The sequence below is a fragment of the Myotis nattereri genome, assembly GCF_964212035.1.
Source record: "Myotis nattereri genome assembly, chromosome: 11".
NCBI lineage: Eukaryota > Metazoa > Chordata > Mammalia > Chiroptera > Vespertilionidae > Myotis > Myotis nattereri.
Window position 1 is genome coordinate 49399006 of NC_138086.1, and position 17428 is coordinate 49416433.

General features: G+C 37.8%; 1 protein-coding gene across 4 annotated transcripts in view; it reads left to right on the forward strand.

Annotated features, from left to right (window-relative positions):
- UMAD1 (UBAP1-MVB12-associated (UMA) domain containing 1) overlaps positions 1–17428 on the forward strand; it is a 183506-nt gene that overhangs the window by 118423 nt on the left and 47655 nt on the right. For all 4 annotated transcript variants that reach the window (XM_081101768.1, XM_081101767.1, XM_081101769.1 and 1 more), the window contains one exon: positions 7199–7266. In XM_081101768.1, coding sequence (XP_080957894.1) covers positions 7199–7266 — 68 coding nt within the window. The remainder of the gene's footprint in view (positions 1–7198; positions 7267–17428) is intronic.

A 17428-nucleotide genomic window follows, 5' to 3' on the forward strand; every position in this document is an offset into this window, starting at 1 on the left:
GTAAGATTTTAAGGTTTAGCTCTATGATTAGCAAGCAAGGTTTAGCTCTATGATTTCAATAGCATTCATAAAGTTAAAATCTTAACATGATGCCTAAAAGTTGAATATAAATAATGTATTAAATTTAAAATTCACACTAATATCTCATAGATTTCCTATTCTATTGAAACCTTAATTTAAAACTTTCTTCATAATTTAACCATTTATAATTATTTTATAAGCTCTTAGTGAGTGTATATGTAGAATTATCTTTCTTATTGCCCACCCCCCTCCCATGCAGTCAAATCAACAGATGTTTATGGAGTATTCACTTGATTATCAGAATGATGCCAATGTATTAGATGTATTCCATCCTTAGTAATTTTGGGTGTAACAGTTTTGGTATGCCAATTGAATATGTTCTTGGTGCCATGATAATTTTCTTCTTGCTAATTCCCAGCCACCCTTTTCTTATGTTTGTTTGCTAAATAGAGTATTCCTTCCTCTGTGGCTTGGCTATTCCCTCCTGGCTCATTTTCTTGAGGGGGTTATAACAATTGTCATCAGAATCCTGACCTCACAGCAGCAGGCTCCTGAGAAGGGCATGTCTTCAGCAGTTCGTACTTTTGTCTTTTCTTTATTACTCCTTTTTTTAAAAAATATATTTTATTGATTTTTTAACAGAGAGGAAGGGAGAGGGATAGAGAGTTAGAAACATTGATGAGAGAGAAACATCGACCAGCTGCCTCCTGCACACCTCCTACTGGGGATGTGCCTGCAACCAAGGTACATGCCCTTGATCGGAATCGAACCTGAGACCTTTCAGTCCGCAGGCCGACGCTCTATCCACTGAACCAAACCGGTTTTGGCAGTTCCTCCTTTCTTTTTTTATTACAGTGGAAATTTGGGAGTAAGTGGACAATATTAGGAAAAGTAGAAGGAAAAACTGAACTGGGGGAGACTTAAATATAAAGTATGCTGGATAACTCAAGTTTTTTTAAAATCTATTTTTATTGATTTCAGAGAGGAAGGAAGAGGGAGAGAGATAGAAACATCAGTGATGAGAGAGAATCATTGATTGGCTGCCTCCTGCACGCCTCCTACTGGGGATAGAGCCCACAACCCGGGCATGTGCCCTGGCCAGGAATCGAACCCTGACTTCCTGGTTCAGAGGTGGACGCTCAACCACTGAGCCATGCTGGCCGGGCTCAAGTTTTGATAAGTAATGGGAAGCCGCATATTATCTAATTATTTGGTATTGTCAGCAGACTTGGATTCTAATACCTAAGTTTGCCATTCTTAAATAGATATAGTAAAGCCAGCTCACACCACTGCCCTGAAGACTAAGTGAGATGACCGTGAAGGCCTCCCCAGTACCTCTCCTCTGCTGAAGCTAATGGCCACAGCCACATGACAAAGGATGAACAGCAGTTGACACCAAGACAAAGCTTTATCTTGCCCCAACTCCTCTCCCTTCTCTGCAATTAGGGTTTAACATGTTTTCTCATTTAATCTTTGTGACCTCAGTATGTACCATGAGTCCCATTTTTCAGATGAGGAAAGTGAAGCTCTGAGAAGTTAAGTAACTTGCACAAGGTCATGGATTTGGGTCGAGATCTGTCAGATTCCAAGCCATTCTTTTGCCACAGTGCCAGGCTGCCTGGTGTAATGAGTGTGTGACTGAAAAATGAAAAGGAGTTAATGGAGTTGCCATGCCACTGTTCTTTCCACTACTTCACTGGGTGAATGACTAATAGGCAAACCCTCCCAGAGGGTATTTGCATTTTAAAAAGGGAGCTCATTCACCCTATTGAACCTCTAATTGGTGGAATTTGTGGAGGAGATATTTCTGAGCACTGCGGTTTTCTCCTGTCTTCAAGGTGTTTGGCTATCCTTTTCCTTGCTGTAGATGATCAACTATTCTGGCATCAGAAGTATGTAGTAGAATGCAGTCACATAATGTTAGTCTGCCCCAAATGCAGCTGAATGGGTGAACAGGGCGTTGTGAAAAGAATCATCTAAAGGAAAGTGAGTGTGGGTTAATATTGTGTAAAACGAATGTTCAAAAGCTAAGTAACAAATTTGGCCATGTGGAGGGTTTTCTGAAGGGTCAGGTAAAAATATCTATATATATATATATAAAAGCCTAAGTGACCATTAAGCCCTGAGGACTAGACAGTAGCTATGATGTGTACTGACCACAGAGGGCAGACGCACAATACAGGAGCTGACCCCTGGTGGTTAGTGTGCTCCCACAGCCAACCTCCTGTGGTCCTTCCTCTCCCCGCCCCCCTCGGGTCAGCTGCCCAGATTGGTCCTGATCGGCTGATCGCAGGCCAGGCTGAGGAACCCCACCCATGCATGAATTCATGCACCGGGCCTCTAGTATGTCATAATCAATTTTAACTTTGGAAATGTTATATCACCATCATCCATGGTGTGTTCATAGACCTCTGCAATATGTTTAATAGGTATTCAGTGAATATAATGGCTCCATAGTCATTGTGAAAAAAATTAAACTTCTTTACTAAACAATTTCTCAGAGCCTTTAATATGTTAAAGTAAATTGGAAAACAACTAAAAGGGAACACATTCTATAGGTTTTCCTCATACTTTTGAACATAGAAATATTTTTTCCAGGTGAACCCCTTGAAACTTGTGTTTTGTAGGCTATATTCTAAGGTATCGGGTTCTAGGTAATTTTTCTCTAATCAAGAAAAGAAAGAAAAAGTTTTCTGTATTCACATCTTTTCATCGTGGGCAGGCCCAACCCTGTCCACACCAGTCCATTCCTAGTCCTGTTGGGCTCTAGGATGTCCCAGTATTAGCATGTCTCTTTCCCAGATAAGATATGGCCACTTTCAGAAGAAAAAAACCCCCACACATACAAAAAACCATATTCTCATTTTTATTGCCAATAAAGCTGGTGTTGAAGAACATGGCTTCTAAAAGGAGCAAATAGGTTTCCTAATCTGAAACCCAGAATTAGAATGAGCTCCATCCAGTTGCAGGATATGCTGGGCCGAGGCAGGCTTCCCACGTGGGAGGAAGTCCCTGTGGAAGGTCAGAGCCGAGGGAGCCATGTGTTCTCTGTGGTCCTCTCATTCTCAAGACGAGGGGAAAAGGAAGGGGCAGAACCACACAGCCAAGTCCTCTCAAATCACCAAACCCAGGACTGGAGTAGAGGGAGGCCTAGCCCCCGCCCAAACAAGTTTGTTCTAGGTGACCCAAATAGGCATGTGGGTTCCCTTCTCATCACTGGGGATTTCTCTCTTTTCCATCTTCCCTTATCCCTAAGTGCTCACTCTTTACCACCATCTCTCTTCCTAACTCAATTCACCCAGTAGAAGGGATCAGGGATCATGATGATAGTCTAATGACTGTCCCTTCCTCATCTCCTTATAGAATTCAAACACAATTCAGCCTTTTATCAGAAAAGGTGGAGTACATATATTCTCTAACACGGGGATCAGGAAATTACAGCCTGGCAGTGGTCTTTGTAAATACAATTTTATTAGGACACAGCTTCCCTCATTGGTTTATATATTGTCTGTGGCTGTTCTCAGCTACAATGATAGAGTCAAAAAGTTGCAGCCAAGAAAGTGTGACCCATAAACCTAAAATGTTTTCTCTCCAGCTGTTTACAGAAAACAGTAGCCAACCCCTAATCTAAAATATAAATGAATTTCACTTCAGTTCTGTAAGTCCTGAAAGAGCTTCATTAGTATGTATAAGTAGCCTCTATCATTTACTCACTCTAAATAAAAACTATATTTTAAACCAAGAAAATGGCACCTGTAGTATAAGAGGGATTTTGCCTCTTAGGAAATTTTCTCGCCTTACAAACTTCTAGAAAAGTATCCAGGGGACTGTGTTTGCTCTGAAGGACTGGAAGAACGACAGCAGCTTGCCCTGGTCAGAAGTATTTACCATAATCATTGGAAAGGGATGAGAACAGATAATCTGTGGGGCCTGTGGCAGAACAAAGGAATAGAGAGAAGGATCTAGGGGCCCAGGGCATTGGACCAGCTCAGGATCCTGTCTTCAGAGAGCAGGAGCCCTAGCTCTTCTCCTCACACCCCGCTCCCTAACTCAGAGGTGCTTTCCCACCTCAGCCCATCCCTCAGAACCTTCCACAGAATCCCCAGAGATGGCGACACCGGTTTCTGGTCCTACTGAGACTGCCTTCTCCCTGGGAGATCTGGGCATTTCATGGAGTGCTCTGGCCCTGAGGGTTCACTCACCAGTAATCTGGGGGCTTGGGGTGGGGAGAATGTTTTACTGAACCAGAGCAAGAATTCAGTGTGGTGGGATACAGAGGCTTTATGAAATGTGAAGTACTGTGAGATGTTGGTGGTTTTTGTTCTTTCAAAGCAGCTGATTTGCCAATGAAAATTTCGAATCTATCCAGCATATAAATTAGAGCTAACTGATGTTTGAAAACTAAAGTACCTTATTTCACATTTGTCACATGCATCTTTCTTTTATAAAAGTGCCTAACTTTCATGTGGGTTATAAAAAATGGACAAAATAACTGAATTTTTACCATGAAAGAATAATTCGTCGATGGGAGGAATAAGACTTTAAAACTTTATTTCTTTGTGACTTTTCTTTTCTGCTGTTTGTGTAGTTTTCCTTTTGTGCCTTTGTTTATAGAGACTCTTGCAAAAGGCATTTTTCCTTGTAATCAGTTACTGTTCAATCTGAGTCATCGCCAGACATGGCATTTCAGTCAATAGTGATTGTAGAGTCGCTTCCAGGCAGATGTGCTGTGTGATGCTGGGAACACTGGTGATAGCCATTCTGGCTATTCAGGCTGTAGGAGAACCAGGGAAAGTCTTGTATAGACACACACCTTGAAATCAGAAAGTGGCAAGGGAAGCACATTGAATGCTTTTAGCCAAATGAGGTTAGCCCAGTAAAGTGTTTGTGTGGCTGTGGGATGGAGTAGTAATCATTTTGAAAGGTAAAAAATAAAAAAATAAAAATTGTTCTTGAGGTTTTTTTAACCTAAAAGGCAACAAAGCTTTCATTTCCGGTGATTTGTATTTTCCTAGCATCATGCATAGGAGTTATGAAACACACCCTGACCTCATTGTACATTACCTTGGCTATTCATGCTGCTATGCTCTCCGCCCATAGCCAAACAAACTGAACTCCTTCTTCATTGGTATTGCTGCCTGGGATCTGCTTATCCCTAACTTCCAGAGAGAAGCAGGTTTCTGAAAATAAGACTCTTCTTTATAAGCAAATACATGGTTTAAACACTTAAAAATCAAAATAGTTTAGTGATATCCTAGGTCCCAAAAGTAGGTTGATTTAATTTTCAATTAAAATTATCTATTATCATTTTCATATAAATATTCATTAAATTGATTGGGGTGACACTGGTCAACATGAACATGTAGGTTTCAGGTGTGGGTTTCTATGTTACAAGATCTGTATATTGTACCGTGTGCCCATAACCCAAAGTCAGATCTTCTCCTGTCACCTCATGTTAAAGCCCCCTTCTCCCCCACCTACTTCCCTTTGGCAGTTACCGCACTGCTGTCTGTGTTCTCGAGTTTCAGTTTTGTATCCAACATATGAGTGAAATCATATAGATCTTAGCTTTTTCTGATTGATTTCACTTAGAATAATGTTCTCAAGGTCCATCCATATTGCTGCAAATGGTTAACTATATTATCTTATAGATGTAACCCAAAAGTTCCTAGTGCTTTTGTTTTAATATGATTTTTTTTAAAAAAATCATTAACTGTTTTTAAAATCTAATAAGTTATGCCACAATTATGGATCACTGGTAATAATACATTATAATGGTGTTTCATAAATTTGCCTTTTAGGTTTCACAAATATGTTTTAGAAGAAAGAGACTAACTGCATGCTGAAATACAGTTTTTATTACATACCATTTAGTATTACTTTGTCACAGTTTTATAGACTAGAAACCATAAAGAGAAGTTCACTAATTCAGCTAGTGTTTATTAAACACCTATTATGTGCTCTGTCCTGGCCAGCTATTTATGTTACATATAGCTGAGAACAAAGCTTTTAGGCTGGAGTATGTACTAATGTGCTTGGATTTTAAACACTTTAGGGAGTTCCTTTATCCTAAGTAAAATAACTGTCTTAAGTAAATAAACTGCCAATTTAATTATTGCTTCATGATTTTAGAATTTAACAGAATTTTATTTAATCCTTTAAAATTTATACAAGGTTCTTTCTTCCTTGGTAAACTAAACTTTTGTATTTCATAGGGAAAAGTTAACCTCAGCCTTTCTTACTTTCATACTTTATCTCCAATCAAGACCTGTGTCCTTCCTTCTATTAACAAATTCCTAACCTTTAGTATCAGCCAAGTCATCTTCTATGAATTTTGTAATTAACCTGTTGTGGACATTCCTGAGCTGGCTTTATTTTATGGGACAAGCAGTTTACAAATGACTAAGTTAACCCCTCATTATGCTTGAAATAAATAGGCTAATTGTTTCTTTACTTGCCCTGTGTTAATCACGGATCATTAGTGATAATAAATAAAAATAGGCCATTAACAAATTAGATTATATTCATACTTACCTATGTTTGTGTTTGTCTTGTGTCCTTGGAGCCAGCCTAGTCACCAACTTCATTTAGTAGCATAACTCACCCAGGCACAGCCTTAGGAGTCAAAGTATAACTGAAGGCCAGTTTATGAATTTGTTCGTTATTCTTTCCTGCTGTAAAGATTGTTCAACATTTGGTTAATTATTACATGCAAATATATGTATCTACATAGAGGCAAATCCACAGATATACAAAACCTTATAAAACATAAACTTTATAAAAAACTAATTTGGAGGACAGTTATTCATATTATAAAGACTTTTAATTTGAAAATAATTTGTCTTATCTTTAAATTATAAATTTTACTAGTTTAAAATATGACTTGATTTACAAAATGTGAATTCACTTCATTTGTCCAGTGTAAACCTTTATATAACAGGATATATTTCTGGTTTACATTGTATGTATGCGTATTTATGTATGTGTGTGTGTGTGTGCATTTGATATCTGAGACCTCAATAAAATTACTATTCTTAAAAATTCACTTATTTACTTTTAACAAAGGAAATAGTAGTTGATTCCTTATAATATCAAAAGATATTTCAAAGAAATAGGAGACAATTTGGCCTCAATGAGATGATAAAGTTTTCTATTTTGTTTTTCTTTTGCTTCTTAGGAGAGACAGAAAATGAGCAGAGAATGGCAGCAAGAGGTAAAACTTCAGAAGTAGAAGGCAACCAACCGGTAAGTGAAACTCCCTATGAGTCCCTTCGGGGTGAAACGAGTCACGGTGACTATATATTTCTCTGAGGATGAACAATCACTTCTACTCTTGCTATGCAGACTGGTGTCTAGGTACCAAGAAACAAGTCATCTGCTCTAATTCAGAGATGACAATAAAGCGTGACTTCCCAAGCGCTAAGCTTTCCTTGTGTTGGAAATAGAAACTTCTTGCTGAAAAGAGAAATAGAGCACTCAGGTTAAAACATTTGAACTATTTTTAACTGAGTGGTTATTTTCTAATAAATAGATAATGTGTGAACCTATAGGGGAAGGTTTGAAAATAACTTATTGGGAACTGTATTACATTACCATTTCCAGCATCAAAATGCAGTCCTTGACGTTGTTCTGTAGAAAGACTATGGTATTTGTTCTTTTCCACATGAAAAAGCTATTTGCTCCTTGCGAGTTCTTGAAAATGTCATCAGGACACTTTGGTGTACTATGTAGAAATGTACTAATTTTATTTAATCACCGAAATAATGTTTAAGACTTAGGGGGAATGTTAATTTTTAGGGCGGAAGGTATATCCATGAGTTTTGAAACTTTCTACATGGTGACATACCTCTACTTACATTCTACTGTAGCGCATAAGGGTATTGCTATATATAATGGAGTGGGGTCAGGGGCCTGGCCTGCTTGCTTTATCTCCATATCCCCAAAGCCTAGCACAGAGTAGACAGTCAAGATTTGTTTAACGAATACATGAATGAATACAATCATAAATTTTAAGTAGCCAGTAATATGTGTTTTAAGAAGAGATATTTTTATTTTTTTATATTCAGATTTTCCATAATGAATGAATGTTTTATAATCAAGAAGAACTTATTTAAAGAGAGATGTAGGGAGGAAATTTATGCAGAGGAAGAAAAGTGTTGTCTTTCCCATAAAACCATTAGTTTTTCATTCATGTGTACAACAAATATTTATTAAGCACTGACTGTCTTCAAGGCACCATATAGGGCAGTGATGACGAACCTTTTGAGCTCGGCGTGTCAGCATTTTGAAAAACCCTAACTTAACTCTGGTGTTGTGTCATATATAGTAATTTTTTGATATTCGCAACCATAGTAAAACAGAGATTTATATTTTTGATATTTATTTTGTATATTTAAATGCCATTTAACAAAGAAAAATCAACCAAAAAAATGAGTTCTCATGTCACCTCTGACACACGTGTCATAGGTTCGCCATCACTGGTATAAGGAGTATACCGTGGTGAAAAAACACAGATACAAGGACAAAGAAATAGGTTCCATCTATACATTGAAGTAGCTTGATCTCTTTCATGTATCCAAACATTTTGTGACTGCTGATCATAAGTAGCATCTTTGATGGGAAATAAAGGTTGGTGTATTTGAACTTTGGGAAAGAACCACCAGAATGGTTTAGAAATCATCCATAATTACTGAGTTTAATTGCTTAGTTATGGGATTCACTGGAAATGTCTGAAGTACTTGGTTATCTTTCAAAGTTGATTCATTGATGGAGAGAATTCCAAGGTTAATAACTCTTAAAGGAAGATACTTTTGAGATTATGATCCTCCCATGCTCATTATTGTGCTGTTTTCTAGTCTATTATACAATCAGTCCTTAAAGAGTGGGTTTGTATACTCATGCTGTAAGAGATATTTCCGAAATGCCTTCTATTTGAGTGGCGGCGGGACATTCAGAGGGTAGTGTTTGCTATCAGAGAGCTTGCTTATGTAGCAGAAAGTAATGGGGAGACTGCAAATGAGACCACAGGGGTAAATCCAGTACAAGAGGCTAATAATAAAGTCCTTTAGAGTCTGTGTGTGATTTGCCACAGAAGAGCCAAATAATCATTTACCTCAACCTTCAGTGTCTAAAATGGAATTCATTCCTCTTCTTTAAAGACCCCAAAACAAAAACATTGCTGCATGTTCCCCACCGTCGCCCCATCCCACAGTCTCCCTTGATCAGCCAAGGTAAATCTTATCCAGTCTCATGGTGTAATATCTATGTAGCCCTGGCCTGTTTTTCTCAGTGGTTAGAGCACCAGCCATGGACTGAAGGTTTGCAGATTCCATTCCGGTCAAGGGCACATACCTTGGTTGCAGGCTAGATCCCCAGCCCCTGTCGAGGCACATGCTGGAGACAACCAATGGATGTGTCTCTCTCACATCGATGTGTTTTTCTCTCTATCTCTCCCCTTCCCTTCCACTCTCTCTATAAATCAATGGGAAAATATCCTTGGATGAGGATTAACAATGAAAAATAAATTAAATAAAAATATTTTTAGTTAGAGGCTGGTGACTGCCAAAGTCTATCTGCACCTAGACCTATCTCCTGAACTCTACACTATATCCAACTGCCTACTTGCCATTTCCCTTACAAGTTTCTAGATCATTTAGCCTTTACTTGACCAGAGAAGAACGGTTGATTCTTGGCCCTGCCACCCTGAGCTTCTGTCTGCTTAACTTCCCACTAACTCTGTTGAATATCACCATCCTCCCCACAGTGGGTTAGAATCCAAACGCTGTCTTTCCCTCACACTCCACAGCCAGTCCATCAGGAAGCCTGTCACCTCGCCCTCTATGCCCAGAATCTGACATCTGACCCCTTCTCAACATGGTACTGTTAGAACCAAGTCTAAGCCTCCACTTTCTCCAGGACTCTCTGCCTCCATTCTTCCCCCTTAAGTCCATTCTCCACACAGCAGGCAGAAACATAAATCAGATCACATCCTTCCTGCTGGCTGAGCTGCTGACTGTGGCTGCACGGAGTTCCGTGTGCGCTGCAGTCTCATTTTCCTCTGCACCCTGCAAGCCCCACCCCATCCCCAGCTGCCTTTCTGTCCCTTGACCTAAGCTCTTTCCCACCCCAGCCTCTGCATTTGCTCTCCCTTCTTTATCACAGCTTCGCTAGGCTGCCTCCTTATCCAGGTCTTCGGTCAGGTGTCACTTTTCATGACTGTCTCAGCTAACGTGCCCTTCGCCCGTCACTCTCACATAAGCCTCTTTTCTCCAGTCTGTTGATCACTGTCTCAGATTATTCATTTGTTTACTGTCCGCCTCCCCTGAATACAATGAAAACAGACCTCGTGTGCCTCAAACAGTGTCTGTACATAGAAGGTGCACAATAAATACATGTTAACTGGCAATCTATATTTTATTTAATGTCATCATCTGTCTGCCAAGTTCAAGGCCTAAAATGACCACTTTGACTCCTCAAATCTATCATCAAGTCCCGTTGATGCTCTCTCTCAAATATCTTCCAAATCTGGTTCCTCATACTCCGACTAGGTCCTCATCTGTTCGCCAAACTGTTGTTAGACAAGCAGTTTGGTACCCAAACCTAGCAAGTTGTGTTACTTCGGACCCCCCAGGTGTATTGAAATCTGCAGAATAAAGCTTAACCCTAAAACCCTGTTCAAACGGCACCTCCTTTGTGAGCTCTTTTCCCTGCTCCCTCGGCCACAGATGACTACAAGGTCCTGCTACCGCTCGTGCTGTCTGGAAGGTGGAGAGTACACCTTCCTTAGCTCAGAGCCTCAGCCACAAAGGAACCGTCCCGCCTGTGGTGTGACACAGTCCCTGCCAATGATTTCTGGGTGGATAAATGAACAAATCAAGTGGCCCCCTGCAAGTGCTGTCTTATGAGCAGATCTCTTCCTTAAATTCTGTTTCCACCTTCTTTTTTAAACACACAATTGTTTTTTCCTCTCTGTAAACAATAATTATATTTCTTAGGCGTTCCCATTTAAAAAATCTGTTGATTTATACTATTTTGGGCACTCTTACAACACCAGCAAGGAAAAGTGTAATGATTTCAGTTAGTTTTTTTTTTTAAGATCTACATCTGATTAAGAAGTGATTCTTGTACCTAGCAGGAAAGATTCTCATTGTTTTAATTTTTAATGGCTATACAAGAAATGTTGAAATATTATTTAGTATGAGAACATATGTGGTAAATTAGTAGGGATTCTGTAAGGCTTAAAACTAACACTCTTAGTTGTCAAAATAGAACTCATTTTTTTCTAAGGACCCTTTGAAGGTGGCTTTTAGTTTAACAAAATAAGGTTTTTGGAGAATTCAGACACACATGGAGATTGCTTACTATTTTCAGGGAATTGTTAGACATGCGGTGGAGAGGACATAGAGATATATAAGGCCCTGTGACTCCCACTTATGGAAGCAGACATTTTCTATCTATTCATGGATAATTAAAAAACTCTACAAGTCACTATAATATAAAGTGGAATAAAATAACTGATATTTCAAAGGAGGAAGAAATATCATTACTGAGAGAGAAGAAAGGCTTCATGCATGATGTATTTTGAATCATGACAATTTTTTATTTATACAATCAATTTTTATATTACTAAGATAGATTTTTGTGAAATAAAATTCTTCATTAAGAACATTTGAAAAACACAGAAGCAAATCATGGTATGTAACTTCCTTTTCGATGACGGATAATAAAGGGTTAAAGAAATATAATGTGTCTGCGCTACACTGTAGTTTTTTTAATGGAAGTTAAAATATTTTGTTAAGTAGTCTGTGATATTTTCCCTTACACTTTGCAGCCCAGGTATACTTCAAAACTGTGTTCCCTCTCCAAGTACAGCTCTCTCACCGACATCATGGAAATTCTAACATCTAGGTGGAATATAATTTGAAAAAAGGAGATCTAGTTTAGGCATCAAATACGTTAATTTTTACAGAGTTGAATTATGAGATATTTTAATACCTTTACACAAAAGACTGTGAAAAGCAGCATATTTATTTGCAGTGGGTACTGAGTGGGACTTTTTACTTTGTGAAACTAAAAGTGCAGCTTTCATTCCAGAAAATTATTTCTCAGTTTGCCTCTTCTTCACTCCCCCTTGCAGTTTTTCTCAAGGATGACTTAAATTAGTTACTACTGTTTTTGCTTTAGTGTTCCCTATATATGATCCCAAAGTATTACCATCTAAAATAGGATAACGTAGGGAAACACTGAACTAAATTAGTCATCACATATAGTTTCTCTCAAATTGTGCTTTAGTCTGCATTTTAAGAGCCATTGGTAATTTTGAACAGAATTCACCATATTTTGGGTGTGTAGCCAGTGTAAGCTCCTGCAATCCCGTGTTTGGGCTTTCTAAAATTAGTCATTAGACTCTAGTACTAGTACTTGGAGGAAAAAAGTTATAATTTGGGACTAATTCTGCAATTGGAGGACGAGCCACCTCATTCTGTTTTTGTTTGTTTTTTCTTATTGCCTTTCTGGGTGAATGTTGGGAGTGAGCTGTGATGGCACTGTAGCTACTTGGTGCCTCTGCTAGTCTGGGCGCCTGTGACGTGGGGCTCCAGGGGGACAAACCCACACATTCACGGGAGGTCCGCTTTCAGTCTGTGCCATTGTGACTCATCTCCTCAGGGAATAAACATTACAAGTAAGCAAGTCATTAGTCATTCTTTTCTCATCTAAAGTGTGTTTTATATTGTGAATACGAGAACCATATTAGCTACTAATTTACTAGTGGACCTGTTCATGTTTGGTTTTGTAGGTCTATTTAGAGAGCTACGAATATGTAAATTTCAGGTTTTTAATATAATTATATCCAATATTGGTGACTACTATTTTAACATAAACTTTTACTTATTTTTTATTTTTTCCCTTTTAATTGAATTTACTGGTGTGACACTGGTTAACAAAATTATATAGGTCTGAGGTGCACAGTTCTACAAAACATCTTAACACATACTTTTAGATTGTACTTGTTGAACTTAAATTTCTTTTACTTGCACTACTAAAATTATTTCTTAATTTGCACTTATTTTTAGTCTCCAAGACTGAGAAATATGTTTATTTATTTAGTTCTCTGGCCTAAAATAGCAAAATACAAAAACAAGCCAATAAAAATCTCCCCACAAAACCACAATTCCATTTGTATATTTGTCTTGAGTGACAACTAATTCACATATGCATATGGAGCCATGTATAAAATAATAACTAACAGATGGTAGAGCTGCAAAGTAGGATTTATAAAGATTATTATCAGCTGGTGGTATTGAGATCCTCTTGTGGTTATACTGACAGAAGACACAAAAATTACTTATAAGAATAAACTGTGACACTAATATCCCCCCAACTTCTGTTAACCAAAGTAGCTTATTGCATATTTAATATAATTTCTTAATGAAGACCTAAAACAATCTTACAGCCAATATGTACTAGGAAATTTAATAAACAGCAGTTAGAAAAATGGTAATTAAGGTAGTAGCAACAACAGCAAAATATTTGCTAAAATTAAGTGCATAATATTAGAATCCCTGGAAAATTAAATAAGGGTTTTGGGGACTTGTTTATTGTCATTTCAACCACACTTCTCAATCTAGTACATAGTATTTGATATGTTTTATTCGTGTATTTGTGGACAGTTCAGTTACATGTGGAATTCATAGTTCAGTAATTTAGGGAAAAGTTGATTTAGAAAAAAAGGTATGGAATGTACATATTAGTGAAACATTCATTTTTCCTCTAATGTGTTTTCATACTTCTTTTATGTCTTTTAACAGGGCCTTCAGATCCTAGAGGGACTAATTTCCTTGTTGCTTTTATTTCAGATAGTCATTCAAATGCATGAAAATATCCATGAGCTTTGTGAGTGCCAGATGATGTAGACTTTGGTTGCCACTCCTTTAAAAGGGGAGTAAGATTCTCTCAGTTAAAACTGAGTTCTGTGTGGAAAAGAATTGGGGTTGCATATAGGTAAAGAGATTGAGGGGAGTGATTTTCAAGAATAGTATTAATAGCAAACATTCATCTACTGGATGCTAGGGTTTTGATTTTAAGAATTTTTTAGTATAACATGGTATATAAGTTTATGAAATTAAAGTTTAGGAGCTATAAAGATGATTATGAAACTGATTATTCTCATAATATATCATAGTCCAAATACAAGTATAATGGGTATTGATATTGAAGGCAATTTAAAATGGTACGACCCTTTTTGGAAAGCATTTTGGCAGTAAGTATGAAGAACCATAAAGATGTTAATATACTTTGACAGTAATTCCATTTTTAGGATTCTGTTCTAAGAAAATAATCTTTTAAATCCACAAGAAGTTATATGTGCAAAAAGATCGCAATCCACTCAATGGAATATTTTTCACTTTCATAAGTGAGTTTTTTTTTCAATAAAATGTAGACTCTTGGTTTCATAATTTTAATTAAAAATATAAGGTACACAGTTACATATACAGTATAATTGCTGCTATGTGAAAACTGCAGAAAAAGATGGTGTAATGCATGAAAACACTAAGCGTAGTTGCCTTTGGGATGATAGATAGGTAAGTTAAATCATTCTTTCCGATGTTCTGATTTTCCAATTAGTCTATAATGAGTGTATCCCATATTTTAAATGACAGTGAGGTTGGTGTGAGGAAGCAATATATTCACTCAAGGGAAGTTTTGCTTAATAGAAGAACTATTTTATAAGGCACTGCTACAACGGAGTAATCTATTAAAGATGCTCTTTAGGAGACATGTTGGTACTTTCCTGCCTTGGTTCATTTAGGCTTAAAATTCCTTAATTAGTTGATATTAGAGCATCATATCTGATCACAATTTGTCCAAATATCTGCGCTCTCACCCAGGGGACTTTTCAGCAAGAAGAAGGGTAAGGTGATTTGGAGGTTATTTTTCACCTCCCATTGGAAGTCACAAGGCCCAAACTTTTCTCTTGATCAACCTGACTGTCAATGTCATTATATCAGTTAGTCATATTCCCCTCTACCCCCGCCCCCAGAAAAGGTGTGGGCTACTGGTTTGAACATGTATTTGTCTAAAAATCTTGCTTTTTCCTTTATATCTATGATGCTGAGACTCTGTTTGAAGATTTTAATTTCTCCCATTATAATAGTTTATGAGAATATAATTTTGTCAGACGAGTGTGAGGTTCTTTGTTTTTCTTAATATAATACCCTTTCAAATTGCTGATTTACTGGAAGGTGAAGTTGGATTATTATCCTTCTTATGGTAATTAAATGGTAAGTTTAATTTTTTGATGTGTTTATCACCCGATGCATGATACCTTTTGGGAAGAAGATTTTGTAAAGTGCCTTTCTCCCAACTTTATTTTCATTTGAATTACTAGGCCCGATGATGTATATTTTTGCTGGATTCCTCTGCTCACGAAGTGTCTGATCTAGACCAAGTTGCTAAGCTTCTCTTCAACTTCAGTTCTTAGTCAGTGCAGTAGGTTGGTTAGAGGCAGTGTCAGACCTTTTCCTCCCAGGAGTCCTGGCTCCTTAACTCTTTGAACAGTGACATGGGATTTTGCCGCCAAATGCCAGCCTTCCTACTGCTGCTTTGATGGGCTATAGCGGAAAAAGCAGGGAGGGGGACCTGCTGCGTCGTGAAGATTTGGGCCATTGATTAATGGAGCTTTCATGCTTGTTAGGGAGGACTTGTCTAGCGGTCCTTATAGGTGAAGTGTCAGCCTGCCAAAACCACTCCCAAGATCTTTGCTCTTGCTTGCAAAGTCTGTCTTTGGAAATGATAAATTTGGCCACTTTTAACCTATAAATTCTTGACTTTTACATTTGACAATCAGATTAGCATGGGTTGTTGTTGACTGCTCAAAACATTGGCAAGATGAATTAACTTGAGGCAAGCTTATTGGAGTTTGTTAATATCTTTTCTGTAACTTCAAATTTGTATGATTTTGTTACCACTACATCGTTGTCCTAATTTCAGTTTTGCTGGAAAAAAATATATAATTGAAAGGTCATAATTCTGGTATTTTTCTGGCTTCCATTGGGGTTAACTAGCACAGGGAAACATAATGTTCATTCATTCCAGCCTGTGAGGCCAAAATATGTGAGGTGTATGAGCGCGGCCCCTGTTCCCATCCAAAATGCACAGATGGTGTGGGTAAGCCAGTAATGTGGGTTTTACGCAATGTTTCTTGCTCGTGTACACAGTCTGTTGCTCAGCACCAATTATTTCTTGCCAGAAACCTGCTAACCTGCTGCTCTGCAGCTCTGCTTGATGAAGCTAGGTAGCGTAAAGTCACCACGGTGATATTTATTTAACTTTAGCAATCTGAGTTTGTTGAAGTTATATCACTTTCACCGCCTACCTCATCTGTTGATTCATTGCAATTGATTGCAATTAGAATCAGACTGGAACCTTGTTACTCCTTCATGGAGCTACATCAGACCTAATGCGTGTGTTTATTCTATATGTTTAGGAGGAACCGTAATGTGGAAATACTAGCTTCTTGCTTCACAAATTTAGTGTTCTAGCTCCAATTTAGAAACCATTATTTAAAAAACCATATGGAATATTCTGTTTATGTTTTGGTAGTCATTTCCTTGTCATATTTCCAGCTTTCACTTTTGTCATTTTAAAAACCACAAACCCAGCAGGGTGAGAGGTCCATGTTGGGAGAACAACTGTTCCCTATTTCCCACAGCCATCTTTTTCTAATCCCCTGCTTTTTAATTAGTAGCAAATGGTCCTTATTTTTTCCTCCTTTGGATCATGTTACCAGCTCTAACTTCTTGCGACTATAGAGAGAGTTTAAAATTAAAGCACAATCACGTTTATGTTGTCTTCACACAACTAGATACTCTTTTCGAAGGATAAATTTCATCCGACTCTATGCAGTGCAAAAGCAGCGTGCAGTTTTGTGCTTGGACTGAGAGGCATTTGCTGAATATTCCACTTTGTACCTTACTGAGGACCCTTTTTGTGAATATGCTCAATGGAGTACACCAATGTGAATACACAGAAAAAAATATATACTTCAGTTAAGCTCAGTTGAATTGACATAGATTTTACATTTCTTTCCAGAGCTAGCAGGCCCCATTCCTCTTGCTAGCTCTGTTTTTTGTTTGCTTTTTTTATGGACTTCTGTGTTCTTCTTACCCTGTTCAATAATTGGCACTAATTTCCACCCATTCAAGGACTGTTTAATATCCACTTTGGGGATGTCATATTCTTAGAAACATGCCTTTTACACGTTGCCTTTTAAATTAGTTAAGAACTCATTATGGGTGTGAATTCATAAATTTTGTCTAACAGCAGTTATATAATAGAAAATGTATGTACTAGAACTTCCTAATGTAAAAGCTAAAAGCCATGGTCTTTATTAAGTAATAGCAACCCA